The 22,894-nt window shown below is 50.0% G+C and overlaps 2 protein-coding genes across 3 annotated transcripts; one reads left to right on the top strand and one right to left on the bottom strand.

The window, feature by feature from the left end:
• Window positions 1-6,183: 6,183 nt before the first annotated feature.
• Window positions 6,184-17,402, top strand: PIAS3 (protein inhibitor of activated STAT 3). Of its 2 annotated transcripts, none has more exons than XM_010374448.1 (14): window positions 6,184-6,378; window positions 9,074-9,491; window positions 9,649-9,733; window positions 9,976-10,026; window positions 10,262-10,352; window positions 11,192-11,326; window positions 11,510-11,615; window positions 12,198-12,271; window positions 12,420-12,580; window positions 14,768-14,901; window positions 14,982-15,150; window positions 15,335-15,468; window positions 15,652-15,689; window positions 16,207-17,402. In XM_010374448.1, exons 2-14 carry the CDS (start codon window positions 9,077-9,079, stop codon window positions 16,471-16,473), a joined length of 1,860 nt encoding a protein of 619 aa, XP_010372750.1. In that variant the 5' UTR covers window positions 6,184-6,378; window positions 9,074-9,076; the 3' UTR covers window positions 16,474-17,402. The 2 variants fall into 2 exon arrangements, with proteins under 2 accessions (XP_010372750.1, XP_010372748.1); XM_010374446.1 differs by lacking the exon at window positions 6,184-6,378 and adding an exon at window positions 6,979-7,087.
• On the bottom strand, window positions 16,968-21,052 carry NUDT17 (nudix hydrolase 17). The gene is made up of 8 exons (XM_010374445.2): window positions 20,157-21,052; window positions 19,771-19,954; window positions 19,513-19,538; window positions 19,281-19,373; window positions 18,585-18,683; window positions 18,203-18,339; window positions 17,661-17,812; window positions 16,968-17,548 (listed from the first exon to the last, which is right to left on the bottom strand). Exons 1-8 carry the CDS (start codon window positions 20,493-20,495, stop codon window positions 17,445-17,447), a joined length of 1,134 nt encoding a protein of 377 aa, XP_010372747.2. The 5' UTR covers window positions 20,496-21,052; the 3' UTR covers window positions 16,968-17,444.
• Window positions 21,053-22,894: the final 1,842 nt, after the last annotated feature.

Raw genomic sequence — 22,894 nt, forward strand, 5'->3', positions numbered from 1 at the left:
TTATCTTTTTTTGTTTTTGTTTTTTTTTTTTGAGGCAGGGTCTCACTCTGTTGCCCAGGCTGGAGTGCAGTGGCATGATCATAGCTCACTGCAGCCTCAACTTCCTGGGCTCCAATAATCCTTCAACTTCAGCCTCCCAAGCAGCTGGGACTACAGGCGAGCACCACCACACCTGGCTGATTTTTTTGTACATTTAATAGAGGCCAAGTTTTGCCATGTTGCCCAGGCTGGTCTCAAACTCCTGGGTTCAAGCGATCCACCTGCCCCAGCTTCCCAAAGTGCTGGGGATTACAGGCATGAACCAGTGTGCCTGGTCATCTCTATATTATCACACAGAGTAGTTTCGCTGCCGTAAGAATCCTCTGTGCTCTGTCTGCTCATCTCCCCATCCCTGCTAACCCCTGGCAACCACTGATCTTTTTTCCGTCTCCAGTTGTGATTAGTTGGAATTATACAGTATGTATCCTTTTCAGATTGGTTTCTTTGACTTAGTAATATACATTTAAATTTCCTCCATGTCTTTCTATGGCTTGATAACTCACTTATTTTCAGTACTGAATAATATTCCATTGTCTGAATGTGTCACAATTTATTTATCCATTCACCTACTGAAGGACATCTTGATTGTTTCCCAGGTTTGGCAATTTTTTTTTTTTTTTTTTGGCAGAGTCTCACTCTATCACCCAGGCTGGAGTGCAGTGGCACGGTCTCAGCTCACTGCACCCTCCGCCTCCTGGGTTCAGGCAATTCTCATGCCTCAGCCTCTTGAGTAGCTGGGATTACAAGTGCCTGCCACCACACCCAGCTAATTTTTTGTATTTTTGGCAGAGACGGGGTTTCACCATGTTGGCCAAGCTGGTCTCGAACTCCTGATCTCAGGTGATCCACCCACCTCTGCCTCCCAAAATGCTAGGATTACAGGCTTGAGCCACCATGCCTGGCCTTGGCAATTATTTGTTTTTGAGTGAAATTCACAAATGGCCCTATAAGTCACAACTTTTAAACTTTTTGATCCCTAGTAAGAAATAAAAAAAAAATTTTGAGACAGAGTCTCAATCTGTCACCCAGGCTGGAGTGCAGAGGCATGATCTCAGTTCACGGCATCCTCTGCCTCCTGGGTTCAAGCTATTCTCATGCCTCAGCCTCCTGAGTAGCTGGAATTATAGGCGTGCACCACCATGCGTGACTAATTTTTGTATTTTTTGAAGACACAGAGTTTTGCCATGTTGGCCAGGCTAGTCTCAAACTCCTGGCCTCAAGTGATCCTCCTCCCTAAGTATTGGGATTACAGGTATGAGCCACTGCATCTGGCCCAGAAATACACTTTGTATCTTGTGTATACATACTTCAAATAATACTTTACTATTTCTCTTCTATTCTTTGCTAATATATTCCATCAAAATGCATCTACTAATGGGTGAAGACCCATGGTTTGAAAAATAGCCCTCAGTGAAAATGGGGTTTGACACTCTTCCTTTCCTCTTTCTCAAATCTGCCACAACTCTAATCTTTTTTCTTTGCCTTGGGACTGCTGAATCCATGATTTTTTTTTTTTTTTTTTTAAAGGGGAGATTGAGAGACCTGGATTTTCTTCATGATATGCTATCTAAAATATTTTACCAAGTGTTAAACAATGTGTCTATATTTGACACACATGGTCTCACTGTTCTGTGTCCCAGGTGACAAAAGGGATGAAAAGTCTGATTCCTGGGTAGAGGATGAAGGGATACCCAAGTTTCATTTTTGCCTGTGATTCCATTCTCTGACTGAAAAAAATAAATATATCTCTCCTGGCCACTTCCCCTGGGTCTCCTCCCCTTCCTGCCCTTCCACCAGCCAGGCTGCTAGGTGAAAATGAGGCAGTGAATTCCTCTAAAATCTGGAATTGCAGTTTGGTGGCCCACACGCTGATCCCTCCCCATTCCTTCTCTCAGTCCACCCTCTGCTGGGTTACACTGGGTCAGACAGCAGCAGTTTTGGCAGTAAAGAGGCTGGGTTGAGAAAAAACAGTGGGGAGGGGCTGCCACGGAAGACAGGGGGCTCCATAAGGGCTGCAGAGGCGGCTCCAGAGTTTGGCCAAGGGTGAAAAAGAGCATCTGAGATATCCGGATCAGATCCTAAAGAAAGTGCAGAGGTTTTATGTGGATAAGTGCGGGACTGCTTTAAGGCCAGGAAAATGGAAAAAGGAGGGATTGATGGAGAAAGGGAGAAGAGGTGCAGCTATCAAAAAAAGATCATCAAAAGGGTCTCAGTCATTTCTGTTAAGGGGAACAGAACCTCTCCTTGCTTTCCTGCTCTCAATTACCCACGCATATTAAAGGACTATTACATTTCTTGTTATATATGATGTGTGGGGTGGGGAGAATTAAGAAACTATAGAGAGAAAAAAATAAAATAAAAATAAAACAAACAAACAAAAAGAAAGAAACTATAGAGAGAAGGGTCCAGAAAGGGGGAGATCATTGGGCTAAACTCAAGAATGAGTCAGGAAGCAGCTTTGGTAATGGAAGCCAGGCCTTTGGCTTCCTCTGGGGCTCCTGGAAACTGATCCCAGGATGGGCTGAGCTATGGGAGTGGTGAGCGATGTTAATGTTAACACAGAAGTAGAAACTTCCTTAGCCCCTGGTTTTCCCAATCTCCTTCCCTAAAACTCCACAAACTGTTACCTCAACAGCCCTAGTCTTAAAATTTTTCTTGAGTTCATAATTTTTTCCCCAAAGTAGCTCTAATCCTAATGTTCTCTTTATTCCTCCTGGGCTCTCTAACAGGACTTAGTAGGGACTTATGATTCCTGCTTCATCTCCCCACCCTATTCCCCGGGCTTCAGATATAGGAGTATGTGGGTGAAAGTAGGTGAAACCTGGTTGACCATGATTGGGTTCAGACTATGTTTTTGAATGCCTTCAATCTGGAACTTTGCTTCTGATTCACAGTTTCCCTCCTTTGGTAATATTAACTTATTAAACAGATATTTAAGGAGTCTACTATTTGTCAGGCACTGGGAATAGTGTAGAGGCAGCACAGAAAACTTTCTTATCCTTTTGGAGCTTGCATGCAGGATAAGATCCAGGTGCCCCAGTTCCATCATCCTGTAGGGATGCTAGAACTTACAACCTCAAATTAACTTTTTTCCAATTTATTTTTTCTCTTTCAATAACTTTGCTAACCTCAAATTAATTATTATTATTATTTTTTTTAGATGAATTCTTGCTCTGTCACCCAGGCTGGAGTACAGTGGTGTGATCTCGGCTTACTGTGACCTCTGTCTCCCTGGTTCAAGTGATTCTCCCACCTTAGCCTCCCACGTAGCTGGGACTACAGGCATGCACCACCACGCCTGGCTAAGTTTTGTATTTTTAGTAGAGATGGGGTTTCACCATGTTGGCCAGCCTGGTCTTGAACTCCTGACCTCAAGTGATCCGCCTGCCTTGGCTTCCCAAAGTGTTGGGATTACAGGCCTGAGCCACCATGCCTGGCCTTCAAATTAACTTTTTTGTTTGTTTGGTTGGTTGTTTTTTGACACAGAGTCTTGCTCTGTTGCCAGGCTGGAGTGCAATGACACGATCTCAGCTCACTGCAACCTCTGCCTCCCGGGTTCAAGTGATTCCCCTGCCTCAGCCTCCCAAGTAGCTGGGGTTAAAGGCACGTGCCACCACGCCTGGCTAACTGTATTTTAGTAGAGACAGGGTTTCACCATGTTGGCCAAAATGGTCTTGATCTCCCAGCCTCGTGATCCGCCCGCCTTGGCCTCCCAAAGTGCTGGGATTATAGGCGTGAGCCACCGCACCCGGCCCAAATTAACTTTTAAAGGAGATTCCTCCTTCATGAAATCACTAGAACTCAAGGTGAGGTTTTCTCTTAAATGTTTACAGCTTTATTTTATTAATTTATTTAGAGACGGAGTCTTGGTTTGTCACCTGGCTGGAGTGCAGTGGTGCAATCTCGGCTCATTGCAACCTCCGCCTCCTGGGTTCAAGCGATTCTCCTGCCTCAGCCTCCTGAGTAGCTGAAATTACAGGCATGTGCCACCACGCCCGGCTAATTTTTTTGTATTTTTAGTAGAGACAGGGTTTCTCCATGTTGGTCAGGCTAGTCTCGAACTCCCGACCTCAGGTGATCCGCCCACCTCAGCCTCCCAAAGTGCTGGGATTACAGGCGTGAGCCACCATGCCCAGCATTTACAGCTTTATGGACGTACAATTGATATATGCCAATATGTATCTCCATGTAAAATGCATATATTTGAAGTATACAATTTGATGTTTTCTTTTTTTTTTTTTTTTTTTTTTGAGACGGAGTCTCGCTCTGTCGCCCAGGCTGGAGTGCAGTGGCCGGATCTCAGCTCACTGCAAGCTCCGCCTCCCGGGTCCACGCCATTCTCCTGCCTCAGCCTCCCGAGTAGCTGGGACTACAGGCGCCGCCATCTCGCCCGGCTAATTTTTTGTATTTTTTAAGTGGAGACGGGGTTTCACTGTGTTAGCCAGGATGGTCTCGACCTCCTGACCTTGTGATCCGCCCGCCTCGGCCTCCCAAAGTGCTGGGATTACAGGCTTGAGCCACCGCGCCCGGCCTTGATGTTTTCATATGTAATACACCCGTAAAACCATTACACAATCAAGATAATGAACATATCCATCACTTCCCAAAGGTCCCCGCTTTGTCTCTTTTTAATTATCCTCCCTACCTTTCTCACCCTGCAACTACTGAAAATTCCTGGAAATACAAACTCTAGTAACTTTTGATCTAGAAAACTGAACAGAACAACAGCAAAAAAGATCTCAGGACCTGATAAAGACTCAGGTGTTGGAGGGGAGCAGCTGGAATTTAGAATTAGTTGAGTCTAAGTTTAGCCTGAAGTGCTCACCAATTTGGGTAGCAAAGCAGCACGGAAAGAACCTGAGTGTTAGGAGAGGGTGGCATCTTCCCTAGGGACAAAAACCACAAAGTCATTGGGCCTAGTTCCAGTTCAACAGGTGCCTGGGAATATTGGTAGGCTGGAACCTTCAATCTTTGGCCTGGGTAGGGTCTTAGGAGGAGGATTATACTGAAGACTTAAGCTAAATAAAAGGCTTCTTCCTATTTATCAAAGAACTTTTTTTGGTATGCTTATTATAGGTTTAACATGTCTTGTCCCTGCTGCTAGACTGTGAACTCCTGCAAGGCTTTTATGTCCTCAGCACCTAATGATCCCTGATAAGCACTCAAATATTTATTGAACAAATATGCAGCCAACTATAAAATGCTGTGAGTTTCTCAATATGTAGTAAGGGTACATTTCCCTTAAGTTGGTATTTTCTGGGCCAGGCATGGCGGCTCACGCCTGTAATCCCAGCACTTTGGGCGGCTGAGGCCAGGCGGACGGATCACGAGGTCAGGAGTTTGAGACCAGCCTGACCAATATGGTGAAACCCTGTCTCTACTAAAAATACAAAATTAGCCGGGCGTGGTGACGCAGGCCTGTAATCTCAGCTATTCGGGAGGCTGAGGCTGGAGAATTGCTTGAACCCGGGAGGCGGAGGTTATAGTATAGTGAGACAAGTTGCGCCACTGCACCCCAGCCTGGGTGACAGAGTAAGACTCCGTCTCAACATAAATAAATAAATAAATAAATAAATAAATAAATAAATAAATAGGTATTTCCATGGAAACAAACAGATTTAATGTGGGGCCTGCATGTGAGTGATCAGCTTGGTTGGGATGGGGCCTCTGGAGGGTCCAAGGCTTTGGAGGAAGGAGAGTGAGTAGGTAGTTCAGAGAGGGACAGAAAGATCCCTTTTGTTGGCAAGAAAACCCCTCTGTTCATCTTCAGCTACGCCAAAGGTATGGGGGCTCTGGTGGAGGTATTGTGCACGGGTATCTGGAATAGTTACTGTTAGGTACACTCTGGATTCAGTAGCCCAGGCTTTGCCCTAGGGAGAGACAGTTGTCATTTCAAGGAAGACTGCTTTATACGGTCAGACACCTGGTTCCCACGGCCTTAGCAGCCGCGTGCCACCACCCCAATCCCACACATAAGCGTGAGGGGTCATAGAGGTAGTGAGAATGATGGGATCCAAGAATCTCATCTCTCCAGATCCACTCACACCAGGAGTTAATCGCTCCAGCGCCGGGCTCTGAGTCCCTCCCTTTCTCGCCCGAGCTCCGCCTCCCTTCCCTCTCGGCTGTCCTGGCGGGCTTCCCGTGGAGGGGGCGGCCCCAGCCCGAGCGCTAGGCCGGGCGGAGCTCCGGCCCGGGCGGAGCCGCGGCCGCCGCGTCCGGCCGCTGGACCGAACTTCTGCCGTGCGGACAGCAGGAGCGGCGCCGAGCCCCATGCCCCCACCTCTCCAGCCCGCCCTCTGAGCCTCCCGAACCCTCTCTCCATTTCCCACAACTGTGCTGGTAAGTCCCGCTCCCCGCACCAAACTTTTTTTGCTGCTGAGTCCTACGATCGGACCACGAGCTGCATTGTAGTTGGTGTGGGGGGGAGGAGGAGAGGGTGAATTGAGCATAGCTCTCTTGAACTGAATGCCGACTCCACGGCTTCCCTAAGACGGATCAGCGCTCGCCCATTTCCCGAGTTGGAAGACCTCTCGATTTTAGTTGCTTAAACTTATGTAGAGATGGAGATGAGGGTTTGCGCTCCAACTTTGCTACCCCCTCCCCCATTTCTCTGAGCTCTAGCAGTTCCCGATACTTTCCCTCCATCTTTCAAGTATCTTTGGCTCCCTAAAAGCTTGTCCCCTCCCAACTCTGCCGTGGCAAAGCCCCCCTCCACCAGGCACTTCGGGCCCGCCTCCTCTTCGTTGCCCTAGGGGACCCCGCGATCTTGGGGGCCATAAACTCCCTCTGGGGCTACGCGTCCTGCCAACCGGCAGCAGACGTGTAGCTGCTGGGTCCGCTGTGGAGGGAGGGGCTCAGGCTGGGGCTAGTCCGAAGCCAGGCGGGCGGGGCCGGGAAGGGGAGGTATAGGGGGCCGGACGGGGCGGAGCAGGCGGCATTTGCGGCCGGCGCCAGGGTGGAGAGTTGTGCGCCGGTCCCTGGGCCTGAGCTCCGGCTCCGGCTAGGGCGCCTGCGATGTCTCAAGATGGCGGAGCTGGGCGAATTAAAGGTACCGGCCCCCTCCCCCATCCCCATCTGGACTGATTCCGGCGGTACGCCGTGTCCGGGAAGCGACCGAGACTGGGTGCCGGGGCTCGGGTGGGCGCCGACGACGTGGCAGGCACGGGCTGCTGAGGATGGGAAAGAAGTGGCTGAGAGCGAGGAAGGGGCTGCGGCGGGGCTCCGGGGGCGGGGCTGCGGGGCAGATGTAGGGGTGGGGCCGAGGGGAATTGCAGCTGTTGGGGGTTGAGGCGCAGGGGGCGGGGACGAAGGGTAGAAGTCGGATTTAGTAGTAGGGGCAGTTGTTGGGGTAGGGCCAGGGGGAAAAGCTGCTATACAGGCACTGGGGGCTAGTCGATCGAGGCCAAGAGATGCGACAGTAGGGGGCAGATGCAGGGATGGGACCGCGGGGCAGATGTAGGGGAGGCTCCGGGGGAAAGGCAGCTGAAAGGGTAGGGTCTTTGGGGCTACTCTCGGGATCCGAGCTTTGGGAAATACCAGTAGGCGGCTGAGATGCAGGGGGCGGGGCTGTGCGGGCCGATACCTCGAGGGGTGGGGCAGAAGCATCCTGGAGGCTCAGAGGAAGGTCCTGCCTTAGTGAATCGCGGTGTTTGGGCAGAGGCAGAGGCATGTGAAACTATGGGATAGAAAGGAGGGAAGTTATAGGGAAAGCTAATGGAAAAAATAAGACAGGACAGAGGAGATAAAGATGGGGAGAAAGAGGAGCAAGTTTCTCATCACATTCCACAAAAGGGGTCCAAGACAAAGCCTCCTGTGCGAAGAATTGTGTAGGGCTAGCAAGCCCTGCCCATGACAGGATCTCCCGGAGATTCACAGAAGGGAGTCCTCCCTCTAAGGACAGCGCTCCCCTCCTTCTGCCACACAGAGTTTGGAGGGTGACCACGTCTGAGGACATCTCATATAGAACCTTAAACAACCGAGTTCATCTCCATGCCTCCTGGTTTTCTTCTGCCCTTTGAAATGGAGCTATGGTCCTGGGCAGTCTGGAGGTCTAGCCACTGGGCCCAGCTACCTTCAGGGAATTTGCAATTCTGTGCCCTGACTCAGAGGCTTTTCCTTCATTCACCCAGGGTCTCTGTTTAGACCTCTGCCCTCTCCTCTTCCACCCGTGTAGAGGGGCTGTAGGTTGTACAGGAGTATTATTTTCTCTATGTAGGAGAGACGCCAGATAATGGTTCCTGGCAGATAGAGTAAACAGGCAGGATACTTGGACTCAGTGAATCACCGTTAATCTCCTCAACCTAAGTTTTGGTCCTGTTTCCCTTCCAGAAAAATAGGACTAAGTTGTGGGGAGGGGGCGGTTATATAAATGATTCCAAGAAAGGATCTAGGGGAGTAATGAGCATTGAACCCTGACCTGATAACCCCGGCCCACAGAAGCTTCAGAGGCTTGGGGGAAATAGTCGAGCAATTAAGGTGGTTTGGAGGGGTGGGCTGAAGGGCACAATCCTCCAGCCACCTGGCCCCTTTCTTCCCCGTGGGGCTGTCTGGCTTGAATCCTCTTGTCTCTCCCTCCTCCCTGTCTCCTATCCTCTTCCCAGGAGGCTGGGATGAGTTTGAGAATCTGAGAAAGGGCAAGAGAGGAGATAAGCAGCTTAAAGGAGAGTCCAGACTAGAGGCAGGGATGGAGGCGGAAGGCTGTATGAACTTGGAGGTGTGTCTGAGCGTGGCTTGCTGTCTGCCATTCCCTGCCCCACTCTGGCCACTTCCAGGCCTGGGGAGATAGACAGTGTTGCTCAAGCTTGGGGTGGGCGGGGGGTGGTGATGATGCTGACCTGATGGTTGCTAAAGTGGGACTGAGATGTCCCTTTGGATAGGTTGACTACCTGGCAGTAATCCACTAGCTGTGAAGCATCATCTTTCCCGTTAGTGCTGGAGGGAAAAAGGCACTGCCCACCTGGTAGCTCAACCCATGTCTTGGCAGGGCAGGCCTGTGCAAGGGAGGATTCTCAAGCTTCTCTGTTCTTCTCCACAGCACATGGTGATGAGTTTCCGGGTGTCTGAGCTTCAGGTGCTTCTTGGCTTTGCTGGCCGGAACAAGAGTGGGCGGAAGCACGAGCTCCTGGCCAAGGCCCTGCACCTCCTGAAGTCCAGCTGTGCCCCTAGCGTCCAGATGAAGATCAAAGAGCTGTACCGACGACGCTTTCCCCGGAAGACCCTGGGGCCCTCTGATCTCTCCCTTCTCTCTTTGCCCCCTGGCACCTCTCCTGTAGGCTCCCCTGGTCCTCTAGCTCCCATTCCCCCAACCCTCTTGGCCCCTGGCACCCTGCTGGGCCCCAAGCGTGAGGTGGACATGCACCCCCCTCTGCCCCAGCCTGTGCACCCTGATGTCACCATGAAACCATTGCCCTTCTATGAAGTCTACGGGGAGCTCATCCGGCCCACCACCCTTGGTATGGCTCTTTGTGGTCCCTTAGTCTTCTGGACTCCCTACCTGTTCCCTAAACATTTCTTAGGCTTTAGTCCTATGGGATCAGCGACCTGGGATGGGGGTGATTTCTGTGGCTGCCTGTGCATGGGCTTGGAATAACTGCCCCTTTCTGTCCTCAGCATCCACTTCTAGCCAGCGGTTTGAGGAAGCGCACTTTACCTTTGCCCTCACACCCCAGCAAGTGCAGCAGATTCTTACATCCAGGTACATCTCTTCCAGTCTTCCTCCTTCATCCCTGGGGGGTTACCCCTGGACTCTGCTTTCTGACTTTCTTCTCTTCTGCCCTGCGCTTTTCCCTATCCATCCTCCTGTACCTACTTGTCTCTCATTCTTTTGTGTGTCTCTTCTCTATCCTCCGGACATCTAACTTTCAGCCTCTCTGTGCGTTCACCCCTGCCCTCTGGGGGCTACATGCTGACATCTCTTCGTCTCCCTCCCTGTTACAGAGAGGTTCTGCCAGGAGCGAAATGTGATTATACCATACAGGTGCAGCTAAGGTGAGTTCATCCTCCTTATGCTGGGTACCCATTAGGGGTAGGAGTGAAGTAGGAGTATGACAGATACCCTTACAAGATGTCACTGCTCTGCCACTGCCTACTGCAGCCCTGGGACTCTTGTTGGATGCTGAGGGCTACAGACCTCTATGACTGATTTTCTGGGGTTCCCTGTCTCTGCCAGATTCAGCTAAAGAAATTTCTTCCCAGTCTTTCTTCCTTTCTCATCTCTTACCAGGTTCTGTCTCTGTGAGACCAGCTGCCCCCAGGAAGATTATTTTCCCCCCAACCTCTTTGTCAAGGTCAATGGGAAACTGTGCCCCCTGCCGGTAAATGCTCTCCCCTTCTTCTGTCAGTAATCCCTTTCCGTTTCAGTTCATAAATATTAACTACAAACCTGTTCTGAAAGAGGTGTGCCTAGCACAGTGCGTGGCACATAGTAGGTGCTCAGTTTACTGACTGAATCAATATCATCTGAAGAGTATTAAGATAGGGCTGAACAAAGGTTCTGTGAGAACTCGGAGGAGGACATTAGTTCAACCCGAGATTTAAGAAAGACTTCTTTTTTTTTTTTTTTTTGAAACAGAGGGCTTGCTCTGTCACCCAGGCTGGAGTGCAGTGGCGCGATATTGGCTCACTGCAACTGCTGTCTTCTGAGTTCAAGCGATTCTCTTGCCTCAGCCTCCCAAGTAGCTGGGATTACAGGTGCCCGCCACCCTGCCCGGCTAATTTTTATATTTTTAGTAGAGACGGGGTTTTACCATGTTAGCCAGGCTGGTCTCGAACTCCTGACCTTAGGTGATCTGCCCACCTCAGCTTCCTAAAGTGCTGGGATTACAGGCGTGAGCCACTGCACCTGGCCAGAGAGACTTATAAGTCATGACCCCAGAGCTGAGAGTTGGAAAAGGTGAGGCATCCTTATTCCTCCTCCTCAGGGACTCAGTGAGTGGGTTCCTTTTTTCTCCCCAGGAGTGAACCCCACACACAGCCCGAGACAGTGCTCCAGTTTTGTGAGCCACTGAATGGGCCTCCATCCCCTTGGTCAGTGAGTGAGGGAGTTGGCCTTCCCTCCAGTGAGTGAATAACCCGAGACAAGATATCCTTTGTTGAAAGAGCAGAGCCCCTTCCCAGAGCCACTTCTCCACTGACCGGTCCCTCCCTTCTCCAGGGTTACCTTCCCCCAACCAAGAATGGGGCTGAGCCCAAGAGGCCCAGCCGCCCCATCAACATCACACCTCTGGCTCGACTCTCAGCCACTGTTCCCAACACCATTGTGGTCAATTGGTCATCTGAGTTCGGACGGGTGAGCACAGCTAAAGCAGGGTGCCTGGAAAAGCCTGCTGAGGGTGAAGGGGAACCATCCAGTGTCCTGGGTTGGGGAAGCATTTTTCTCCTTATGGGTCTGTCTCTGGTCCTCATGGAACAAAAGTGGGCAGTGGTGGTATGAGAAGCAGAGGCTAATTGTCTACCCCCTACCTCCAAGTAGAATTACTCCTTGTCTGTGTACCTGGTGAGGCAGTTGACTGCAGGAACCCTTCTACAAAAACTTAGAGCAAAGGGTATCCGGAACCCAGACCACTCGCGGGCACTGAGTGAGTAACGTCTTTCTTCTCTTCCTCACCTGATCTGGATCCAAGTCTTCCTGGCCCTCCAGTCTTCATAATTAAACCCATACCTCTTTTTTGACAACTTACTTCCCTTCTCACATGAACCGCATCCCTCCCCCTCTACCCCTGACCAGTCTTCCAGTCTTTATAGTTGAAGTTGGACCACTCCCAGGCAGTGAGTGACACCCTTGCATTTCCATTTATGTATCTGCTTTGCACCTCACAGTCCCTAACTCCAGCCGTGCTAGAATATGGGCTCTCTGGACTGGAAAGAATCTTAGGGATCCTCTAATCTAACCCTCACATGATGCTTCAACTCCTCCACATCATCTCTAACGTAGCCAGAGTGTCACCCGGCTATGTTTAAGCATCTTCAGGGATGGGAAAATCCCTACACCCAGCCTTTATCATCCATATCCCAGACCGCTCCATGTGACGTCCCACTGGCCCCCAAAGACACTCCACCCAGCACCCTCTCAGCCAGAGCCATCTGTTCCTGGCCTTACCAGCTCCTGGGCTTCCTTCAGCCTTGCTGACCCCATGGCTCTGGCCTCACTTTTGTTTCAGTCAAGGAGAAATTGACTGCTGATCCTGACAGTGAGGTGGCCACTACGAGTCTCCGGGTGTCACTCATGTGCCCGGTGGGTAAAAGGGGAGAAGGGAACAGGGTGGGAAGGGAGTTGGGTTTAGCTTGTGGACTTTGATGAGGGTTCCTAGGAATACTGGAGTGAAGTTTTCTGGGATGAAACCAGAGTGGAGCCTCTGACAAGAGAAATTACTTCTCCTCAGCTAGGGAAGATGCGCCTCACTGTCCCTTGTCGTGCCCTCACCTGCGCCCACCTGCAGAGCTTCGATGCTGCCCTTTATCTACAGATGAATGAGAAGAAGCCCACGTGGACATGTCCTGTGTGTGACAAGAAGGCTCCCTATGAATCTCTTATCATTGATGGGTAGGGCCATTTTGCTTCCTCTTACCTAGGACATCCACTAGGACCCTCTTTTCTTTGTTATTTCTTTTTCTTTTTTTTTTTTTTTTTGAGATGGAGTCTCACTCTGTTGCTCAGGCTGGAGTGCAGTGGTGCAATCTTGGCTCACTGCAACCTCCACCTCCTGGGATCAGGCGATTCTTCTGCCTCAGCCTCCTGAGTAGCTGGGATTACAGGTGCGTGCCACCACGCCTGGCTAATTTTTATATCTTTAGTAGAGATGGGGTTTCACCATGTTGGCCAGGCTGGTCTTGAACTCCTGACCTCAGGTGATCCGCCCACCTCGGCCTCCCAAAGTGCTGGGATTACAGGTGTGAGACACCATGCCCAGTCTATATTTCTTTTTTAGCCACTACCTCCTTTAGGGTTTTTAATTTATATGGCTTACTTCTCACATGAACCCCAGTTCTCACCGTATCTATCTCTTTTGCCAATTTGTGTGTGTGTGTGTGTATGTGCGTGTGTGTGGAGTGGGAGAGCAATATTAAGGACTTAGTATATACAAGGCATCTTGCTGAGTACTTTAAATGAGTTATCTCTTTGAATCCTCACAATAACCCTATGGACTGGGTGCAGTGGCTCACATTTGTAATTCCAACACTGGAAGGCCAACATGGGAAGATCATTTGAGGCTAGGAATCTGAGACCAGCCTGGGCAGCATAGTAAGACCCTCTCTCTATAAAAAATTAAGAAAGTTAGCCAGACATGGTATAATAGCTCATGACTGTAGTCTTAGCTGCTCAGGAGGCTGAGCGGGGAGGAAGGTTTGAACCCAGGAGTTTGAGGCTGTAATGAGCTATGACTGCATTACTGCACCCCAGCCTGGGCAACAGATTGAGACCCTGTCTCAAAAAAAGAAATAATCCTATGATTGGCTAGTGACACTCAGCCAGAAAAAAAAAAAAAGGAAAACAAAAACCCTATGAGATAGGTAGTATCATTACACATGAGGAAACTGAGGCCGAGAGAGATTGAATCTTGCTTAAGGTTATATTGTTAAGTGGCAGAGCTGGTGTACTGAACTGTCATAGTATATCACCTGTAACAACTACCTGACTTCCCACTGAGCATTGCAGTAAGGTTCTTTTGAGGGCCTGGAAGTTCTGATCTTTTGATCTTGCTAGTCTTAACCCCTTTTTGGAATCTACATTATGGTTCTTGTTCCCAGTCCCCCCCGACAGTTTTTTTTGTGTTTGTTTATTTGTCTGTTTTTGAGACAGGGTCTTGTTCTGTTGCCCAGACTGGAGTATAGTAGCACAATCATAGCTCACTGCAGCCTCGACCTCCTGGCCCCAAGTGATCCTCCCACCTTGGCCTCCCAAAGTGCTGGGATTGCAGGCATGAGCTACCATGCCTGGCCCAGGCTGGAGTGGTATGGCACAGTCTTATGATCCCGACTCACTGCAACCTCTGCCTCCCGGGTTCAAGCAATTCTCCTGCCTCAGCCTCCCAAGTAGCTGGGATTACAGGCATGTGCTGCCACATCTGGCTAATTTTGTATTTTTGGTAGAGATGGGATTTCACCATGTTGGCCAGGCTGGTCTCGAACTCCTGACCTCAGGTGATCTACCCGCCTTGACCTTTGAAAGTGTGATTACAGGCGTGAGCCACAGTGCCGGCCTTTTTTTTTTTTTTTTTTTTTTTTTGAGGCAGAGCCTTGCTCTGTTGCCCAAGGTGGAGATCAGTGGTGTGATCTAGCCTTACTGCAACCTCTGCCTCCCAGGTTCAAGTGATTCTCGTGCCTCAGCCTCCCAAGTAGCTGGGATTATAGGCATGTGCCACCACACCTGGCTAATTTTTGTATTTTTAGTAGAGATGAGGTTTCACCATGTTGGCCGGGCTGGTCTTGAACTCCAAGCCTCAAGTGATTCACCTGTCTCTACCTCCCAAAGTGCTGGGATTACAGGCGTGAGCCACTTCACCCGGCCTCAGATTGTATTTATTTTAAAACCTGTTACTTAGTTTGCAAAGCTCTTTTACATACCTTCTGTTATTTGATTCCAACAACTCAGAGAGGTCCAGTAGGATGGATAATGTCCTTATTTTACAGATGAGGAAACTGAGGTACAGGAAGGTGAGTTATAGAACTCTCTGGCTACTGTTCTGCTCATTTCCCAGCCCCATGAATTTTCATCTCTCTCCTCCCCCAGTTTATTTATGGAGATTCTTAGTTCCTGTTCAGATTGTGATGAGATCCAATTCATGGAAGATGGATCCTGGTGCCCAATGAAACCCAAGAAGGAGGCATCTGAGGTTTGCCCCCCGCCAGGGTATGGGCTGGATGGTGAGTGACCCCCTGTTCCCCAGCTAAGCTAAATCTTGGATGGCCTCTTCTCTGAGACATAGTCTTCGTAATATCCGCAGGCCTCCAGTACAGCCCAGTCCAGGAGGGAAATCCATCGGAGAATAAGAAGAAGGTCGAAGTTATTGACTTGACAATAGAAAGTTCATCAGATGAGGAGGATCTGCCCCCTACCAAGAAGCACTGTTCTGTCACCTCAGCTGCCATCCCAGCCCTACCTGGAAGCAAAGGGTATGAGAAAATAGGCTGAATCTACAGCAAAAGGGACAGGGGAAGAAGTCAGGAATGCTTTCTGATCATTGGACAAAGCCTGGGGCAAGAGAAATGTGGAGGGGACAGAGAGGGAACCTGGGGACCTGAGCTGGGTGAGGGCATCTGTGGTTTGCTGGCTGCCTCAGCTCTTCTCTACCCACAGAGTCCTGACGTCTGGCCACCAGCCATCCTCGGTGCTAAGGAGCCCTGCCATGGGTGCGTTGGGTGGGGATTTCCTGTCCAGTCTCCCACTACATGAGTACCCACCTGCCTTCCCACTGGGAGCCGATATCCAAGGTATGACATGGATCATAAGATGGACCCTGCACTGCCACACCCTCCCCAGAGCTACATTAGAACCCCTGTTCCTTCTTAAAGCTTCCTGCTTCTCCTGCAAGGGGCCACAGTCCAAAGTGCTTTGTCTTTTGGTGGTAAAGGGGTCAGATAGGAGGTTGATTTTGATTTTTCTTTTCTTGCCAGGTTTAGATTTATTTTCATTTCTTCAGACAGAGAGTCAGGTAAGTGGTTCTTTCTTCAGAAAGTCTCAGATCTCTGAAGTTTCCTTTCTAGGCACTGATGGGACCCCTCCCTCTCTTATGATCTCTGGGGATGTAAATCTGCTTTTCTGTGAGGGCAGTGGGGTGTAGGTAGCTTATTACTCTCCTCAGCCCCACTGGTAGTTCCTGAGATTCCTACTTAGGCCTCCTTCCTAGATCCCCTGTTACTATTCTGCCCCGGCCTACTCACCCCCACCCCTGTGTGCACTTAGAGCACCATGCCTGCCCTAACCGGACATTCCACACATTTCAGACACCCACAAAGCCAAGAACCTAGCAAGTTGGAGGAGCTCTCTCAAGGCAGGGAAAGGGGAAGGGTGTGGGGAAGTAGGGGAAAGAGGGAGAGGCTCTCCCTTTTCTCAGAGAATACCTTGGGATCCACAGGGGTTGATTGCCCCCATATGGCATTTCTGAGATGAGTGACTGGGAGGGGGGAAGTCAGGATGAGATCTTCAACTATGTCCTTGATTATTCCTAGCACTATGGCCCCTCCGTCATCACCTCACTAGATGAACAGGATGCCCTTGGCCACTTCTTCCAGTACCGAGGGACCCCTTCTCACTTTCTGGGCCCACTGGCCCCCACGTTGGGGAGCTCCCACCGCAGTGCCACTCCGGCGCCCCCTCCTGGCCGTGTCAGCAGCATTGTGGCCCCTGGGGGGGCCTTGAGGGAGGGGCATGGAGGACCCCTACCCTCAGGTCCTTCTTTGACTGGCTGTCGGTCAGACATCATTTCCCTGGACTGAGTTCCTTGGAGTATGGAAACTTCACTGTCCCCCAACACTGAGCAAGTGTGCTGTGGAGTCCCAACCCCAGCTACTCTGATCCCTCTGCTGGCTCTGGCCAAGGGCCAGACCGACCTTCACAGATGCCTACTTTTGGCTTCATCTCTGCCTGACAAGGCCAGCACCCAAAGGGTTAATATTTAACCTCTTTTTAAGGACACTGGGGTTTGTTTTTGGAAATGTTCTTTAGATGGTGGCACATTCCTTTGGGTATGTTAACCTAGGCAGTGGGAGGTAAATGGGATGGGATGTGAGCTGGGAGAAGGGCTGAACCCTCAGCCTCTACTGTGTCTAGAGCCTCTTGGGAAAGGGGCACCTCTCGAACCCCAAATGTTCTCTCTTCTTATCCCCCAAACCCATGGCTCTATTTCTTCTTCACATCCATTGTCTCTTCATGTCCCTTCCATTCCCTTCCCTTCGGCCACGCAGACAGGTGGAAAAACTGAGACAGGCAGTTTCAGAGATGGACAGAGAACTTTATTTTGGATTGTGGATGTGGATTTTTTTGTACATAAATAAGAAAAACCAAAATACTCCAAAGATGACTTCCCCTGCCTCCTACTCCAGTATGACAGAGGAGGATGTAAGGCCTTAGCCATGATCCCCCAGTGGTTTGGGAGTCAGGCCCGGCCTATTGCTTGGGTCTCTCTCTATTTATATATTTAAGTTCACAGTGTTTCTTATTCTGCCCTAAGCTTCTAGAGGCTCATGGCCCTGTGGTTAGGCCTGGCTCATTCTGCACCTTTCCAGGGAGGTGGGAGGACCCTGTGCCCTCCTTCCCAATCCTCTTTTTCAGGCTCATCCAAGGCCTGGGACCTATGTTGTAATTTTACTTTTTATTCCTAAAGTTGTGGTGAAGCTCTCACCCATAATAAAGGTTGTGAATGTTCTGTGAGTGTCACGGAGATGGGCTAGGGAGGGGATTTTACACTTCACTTTCCAGACCCCTGGTTTGGGGGAAGAGGGTCCATGTTCCATTCTTCCTTTGCTGGCCCTGGGTCCAGGTGAGCTGCACTTTTACATGGTGGGGGTGTTCCATGGAGGAAATCCCAGAGAGGCTGTCCTTCCTTCCTTTCCCGCATGCCTGTAAAAACTGGACCATTCCAGCCCAGTACTGTGGAGCTCTCCAGTCCTTTTTCACTTTTACCTGCCTAGATGTTGCAGCCAGAGCCTGAGGGCAAACTTGGTTCCAGTGCTGACTCTCTCTTTGCCCTCTGCCATGGTTGGGATCATCCGCAGCAGGGTGGACATGGGCAGGACCAGAGGTCGGGCTCTTCCATCCTCTTCTAGTTCCAGTGCACTGCATAGTGACAACTCCTGTTGGGGCTGTGCCTTGTAGCTTACAAAGAACTTACATGTATGTGAGGTCCCCGAATCCTCCCAACTACCACAGGAGGTGGTGGGTGTTGATCTCATTTGCAGAAAGGAAACAGGTTCAAGGAGGGTTAAATGACTTGCCCCTCTGTTAGAACTGACACTTAGACCTTCAGTGCTAGCCAGTTACAGCACGAATCCTTGGGGTTTGATGGTCAGTGTCTTAGATCTCATGGACCTTCTTAATTATCACCTGACCCACTCTCTTTAAATCTCCCCACACCACCAAATTCCATCCTGAGGAGAGGATAGACGCTGTACTTCTCAACATGAATATGCTGGTGTATTAGAGGCTGAGGGAGAAGCTCTTACTTACAGGACAGAGGGTGGTACGTCCTGGGGGAGAAGTCTGGGTGTCTCTGTCCCATCCTCTGTGGCAGCCACTGCAGCAGCTACATCTGGTGTCAGCCACATAAGGGCGCTCACCTCACTTGGGTTTGGTTGGATCCGGGCCTGGGGTCAGACATGATGACCCCTCAGTCATTGCCTCTCCCTGGGATGCCTGTTCGTGATCAAAACCTACCTGCAGTTTTCATGGAGGAAGGCAGGCGCAAGGGGAAAGGGTATTGCATATTCTTGATTATCTCTGACCACCACCCCCCTCCCCCAACCCCTGCCGCCCAGCTCCCAGTCACAGGCAGAACCAGGTTGCTTGGGCTCCCCTGAGCCCTGTTTCCTTCCCTCACTGCCAGCCCTACCTGCAGCTGCTGCTGTGATTCCTGGGAGATCACGAGTAGATACAGAACAATGTGATGGTATTTGGGTAAACCCCAGCTCAGCCTAGGAGGGTAGGCAGACTAGGAAAAGAAAACAGCAAAAGTGAGAACTTTGTCACTTTTTTCCTTTTTTTTTTTAGACGGAGTTTCGCTCGTCACCCAGGCTGGCGTGCAATGGCGTTATCTTGGCTCACTGCAACCTCTGCCTCTTGGGTTCAAGCGATTCTCCAGCCTCAGCCTCCAGAGTAGCTGGGATTACAGGCACCTGCCACCACGCCCAGCTAATTTTTGTATTTTTAGTAGAGACGGGGTTTTGCCATGTTGTCCAGGCTGGTCTTGAACTTCTGACCTCACGTGATCCGCCCACCTCGGCCTCCCAAAGTGCTGGGATTACAGGTGTGAGCCACCACACCCGGCCCTTTCTGGCACTTTTTGAGACTTTGTCAATACAGGTTTAGGGTGAAACAAAATGGTGGCCAAAAGCTGAGGGCATGGATGGTATAGATGACACAGCAGGGACATGGGTGAGGGTTATGGATTTGGGGACTCCAGCCCACTTATGTGCTATTGTTTCCCTTGTAGCCAAGGCAGGTAGGGGCTGATCTATGGACTTTGGTGGGTAGTTGTTGAGGTCTGTTGGTTAAATATGGAGGGGCTTCTCCCAGCTCCTTGTCTCACCTCCCATAAACCCAGAGGGACCCAAGAGAACTGGCCCTGGGGCAGGTGTAGTCCACACTCTTCCCAAAGTTCTCGAAGCCCTCCGTCCAGCAGCTGGGAGTCAGAGAGGACACATCAGATTGGCCAGTGCCTGATTCCTCCAAGTCCTTCTGCTTGCCCCTCCCTCAGCCCACACCCAAGGTGTTCCTAGGCATGAGTCTCTTGGCTCAGGTTGGGTCAGCTGACTGGTTACCTCCTCCTCAAGTTCCACGTGCCCACCTGCAACAACAGCGGGGCCAGTAGGTGAATGGTGGTGGTCTTGACCAGGGACCGCCCACTCACTGTTGACATTTCTCTCCCCTCCAGTGGACACGGAGTTGCAGTCACTTGTGGCTATGAAGATGCCACATTTTGGGGCCCACTTTATCCTTTTGAGACTGGGGAAAACATTGTTGCGGGGAAAGGGCAAATTTCTTTTCTGTACGTGGGGCCTTGTCCCCAGAATACTCACCCGGGGGTACCCAGAGGTTGGGGGAAACGCTGAGGGTGCGTGCCCTTCTGGTTAGCAAGACGGTCTTGTCGCCGGACTGCAGAATGATGGCCACACCCAAGTCCACACCTCGATCTGTGGGCAGCTCAGCCCCAGGAACCCTGGGCCGCTCGTCCAGGGCCGCAAAAGGGCAGAAGGGGGGTCGCTGGCAGAAGGAATCCAGCTAGTTAAGGCTTCAGAAGTGGGGCGGCACTGGGTGGGCGTGACTTTCAAAAATGGGGCTACCCCGCGCGTTGGAGGCGGGGTCCTCGCCGCCAGTTCCCACCCGATTTCAGTCCCCGTCTTCGGCCCTTCACTGCCCCCCGCCCCCGCCCCCGCCCCCCGCTCTGGGGCCCCTTTCTGCTGACCTGGAGCGGAAGCCTAGCGGAGGCACCTGGGAAGGGCCTGCTCGAGAGGACAAGCCGTCCTCGCTTCAAGCTGCAGTGAATGGGCCACGGCCCGAGCCCTGGCCCGGCTCCCAGGAGGCCACACACACTCCGTGCGAAGCTCACCGACTCCGGACGCCCGGACAAGAGCAGCTGTACCCGCGCCGCGGCCATAACGCGACTCTGGGGTCGCTGCGGCCCGCCTGGCGCCCTCTGGTGGTCTAGCGACGCTTCCCCTTGGAGCGTTCCGCGGGGTCGGAAGGTAGAGGGGTTTCCGGAAGTCCCCGGGAAATCCGGGCACATCTTTTGAGGATGACCCATGGGTATGATATTAAACCACAAAGAATATCTCTAAATGCTCAGCTATTTCCTTCCTATCTTCTCTGTTTAGGACAATGACCCCCAGACCGACTGACTTCAGGACTCACATGTTACTTCCTACCAGCCCTAAGCTGAACTGTAAGCACCCTCTACAGCACTGTGCACACCTGTTACAGCAGGCATCACTTTGAATTCATTATCTCCAAGCGAAACACGCCAAATAACATTTTCGATACCACTTCTCCTTCTTTCACTTCACCCAAATGGCAACCAAGTATGCAGATGCTATCTCCTTAAACTTCCTCAAACCCATGTTCTCTCCAGCCTTCATTCATTGCCCTAGTTTAAGCCTTCCTCATATTTTGCCTGAAATATTATTGCAAGTCTCCAAATAGTCTTGCCCCTACCAGTTCATTCTCTACAGTGCTGCCAGAGTGATGTTTCGTTTTGAGAGTCTCGCACCACCGCCCAGACTGGAGTGCACTGGCGTGATCCCAGCTCACTGCAACCTCCATCTCCTGGGTTGAAGCGATTCTGGTGCTTTAGCTTCCCAAGTAGCTGGGATTACAGGGCGCCCACCACAACGCCTGGCTTTTTTTCTTTTTTTGAGACGGAGTCTTGCTCTGTCACCCAGGCTGGAAGGCAGTGGTGCGATCTCGGCTCACTGCAACCTCCACCTCCCTGGTTCAAGTGAATTCTCCTGCCTCAGCCTCCTGAGTAGCTGGGATTACAGGTGCACCCTACCACACCTGGCTAATTTTTAAATTTTTTGTAAAGATGAAATCTCACTATGTTGCCCAGGCTGTTCTTGAACTCCTGGCTTCAGTTGATCCTCCCAGTGTGTTGGGATTATAGGATTGAGCCACCATCAAAATTATTCTCTTTTAGCTGTTTTGAAATGTACAGTAAATTAATAACTATGCCACCCTGCTGATCTATCCAACACTAGGTCTTATTTCTTCAAACTGTATTATCTGTGCCCACTAATCAACCTCTCTTCATCCTCCCCATCCTTCCTAGCTTCTGGTAATACCAATCTATTCTCTATTTTCTTGCGATCCACTTTTTTAGCTCCCATGTGAGAGAGAACATGCAATATTTGTTTCTGTGCTTGGTTTATTTTACTTAACATAATGACCTCTAATTCCATCCATGTTGCTGCTAATGACAGGATTTCATTCATTCATTCTGGCTGAATAATATGGGCACTTAGGTTGATTCCATGTTTTGGCTATCGTGAATAGTGCTGCAGTAAACATGGGAGTGCAGGTATCTTTTTGATATATTCATTTCTTTCCTTTTGGAGAGAGATACATACCCAGTAGTGGAATTGCTGGAGCATACAGATCTATTTTTAGTTTTTTGAGGAACCTCTGTAGTCTTCCATGGTGGCTGTACCAATTTACATTCCCAATAGTGTACCAGGCAGGGCTTTCCTTTTTCCACATCCTCACTAGCATTCATTCTTTCTGCTTGGTAAAAGTAACTAATTGGGGTGAGATGATATCTCAGTGTGATTTTGATTTCCGTCTCTCTGATTAGTGATGTTGAACATTTTTTGATATATCTGTTGGCCATTTGTATATCTTCTTTTGAAAATACCTATTCAGATCTTTTGGCTATTTTTAAGTTGGATTATTTGTTCTTTTTGCTATTGTTTGAGCTCCTTGTGTATTCTGGTTATTAATCCCTTGTTAAGATAGTTTGCAAATAAAGCATCCTCATCTTTCAAACTATACATTGTCACTTTCTCTGTGTTCCCTTTCCTGCCTGACCCTTTTCCCTTTCTGGCCTCTCTATACATAGTGTTTACTCTTCTACTGTAGCACCTCCAATACTTCCTGGTACTTATGTACTTGTCTCCTCCTACTAGACGGTATGCTTAAAACTTATTAATCTTTATATCTCCAAGGCTTAGCCCAGTACTTAGCACAAAACAGGTGCTTAGTAAATGATGGTGATTGGCTTGAGGGCAGAGATGGTGTCTTATCTCTTTGTATGTTGTGTTTAGTATGGTGGCTGGCAATTGTTTGGCACTCAAGTGTTTAAAGAATTAGAAAACACATTGGTGAGACCAAACTGAAAATATTATAAAACAACATTTAACTGCTTTAAATGAATTAAAGCTGCTGGGACAAATTATATCCATGATACTGAGAGAGACAATTTAGCATTGCCAGTTTTAAGGAACCATGAAGAGGAAGGCACTCATTTACTGTATGCTTATCATATGCCAGGCATTGGGCTAGCTGTTCTACGTAGTTTCAGATGTATTAGAAGCCTGGAGCTGGCAAATGTGGCTTCAGTCCACAGATTCTAGTGTGACTGCTTGGGACAATCCACCTGCTAACCCTCAAAATAACTTTTTCTTCTACTCTGTGATAGTCTTTCACATTCCC

The sequence above is a fragment of the Rhinopithecus roxellana genome, chromosome 8, assembly GCF_007565055.1.
Source record: "Rhinopithecus roxellana isolate Shanxi Qingling chromosome 8, ASM756505v1, whole genome shotgun sequence".
Classification (NCBI taxonomy): domain Eukaryota; kingdom Metazoa; phylum Chordata; class Mammalia; order Primates; family Cercopithecidae; genus Rhinopithecus; species Rhinopithecus roxellana.

Bases quoted from the DNA above. Each gene is read 5' to 3' on its own strand.
- PIAS3 (XM_010374446.1), top strand. From the start codon at position 7,064: ATGGCGGAGCTGGGCGAATTAAAG. The intron at 11,327-11,509 runs GTGAGCACAGCT...ACCTCCAAGTAG, and splicing joins GGTCATCTGAGTTCGGACGG to AATTACTCCTTGTCTGTGTA. The intron at 15,690-16,206 runs GTAAGTGGTTCT...GATTATTCCTAG, and splicing joins TTCTTCAGACAGAGAGTCAG to CACTATGGCCCCTCCGTCAT.
- NUDT17 (XM_010374445.2), bottom strand. From the start codon at position 20,495: ATGGGTCATCCTCAAAAGATGTGCCCGGATTTCCCGGGGACTTCCGGA. The intron at 19,955-20,156 runs GTCAGCAGAAAG...TCCTTCTGCCAG, and splicing joins CCGCTAGGCTTCCGCTCCAG to CGACCCCCCTTCTGCCCTTT. The intron at 19,539-19,770 runs GTGAGTATTCTG...CTGTTGTTGCAG, and splicing joins CAACCTCTGGGTACCCCCGG to GTGGGCACGTGGAACTTGAG.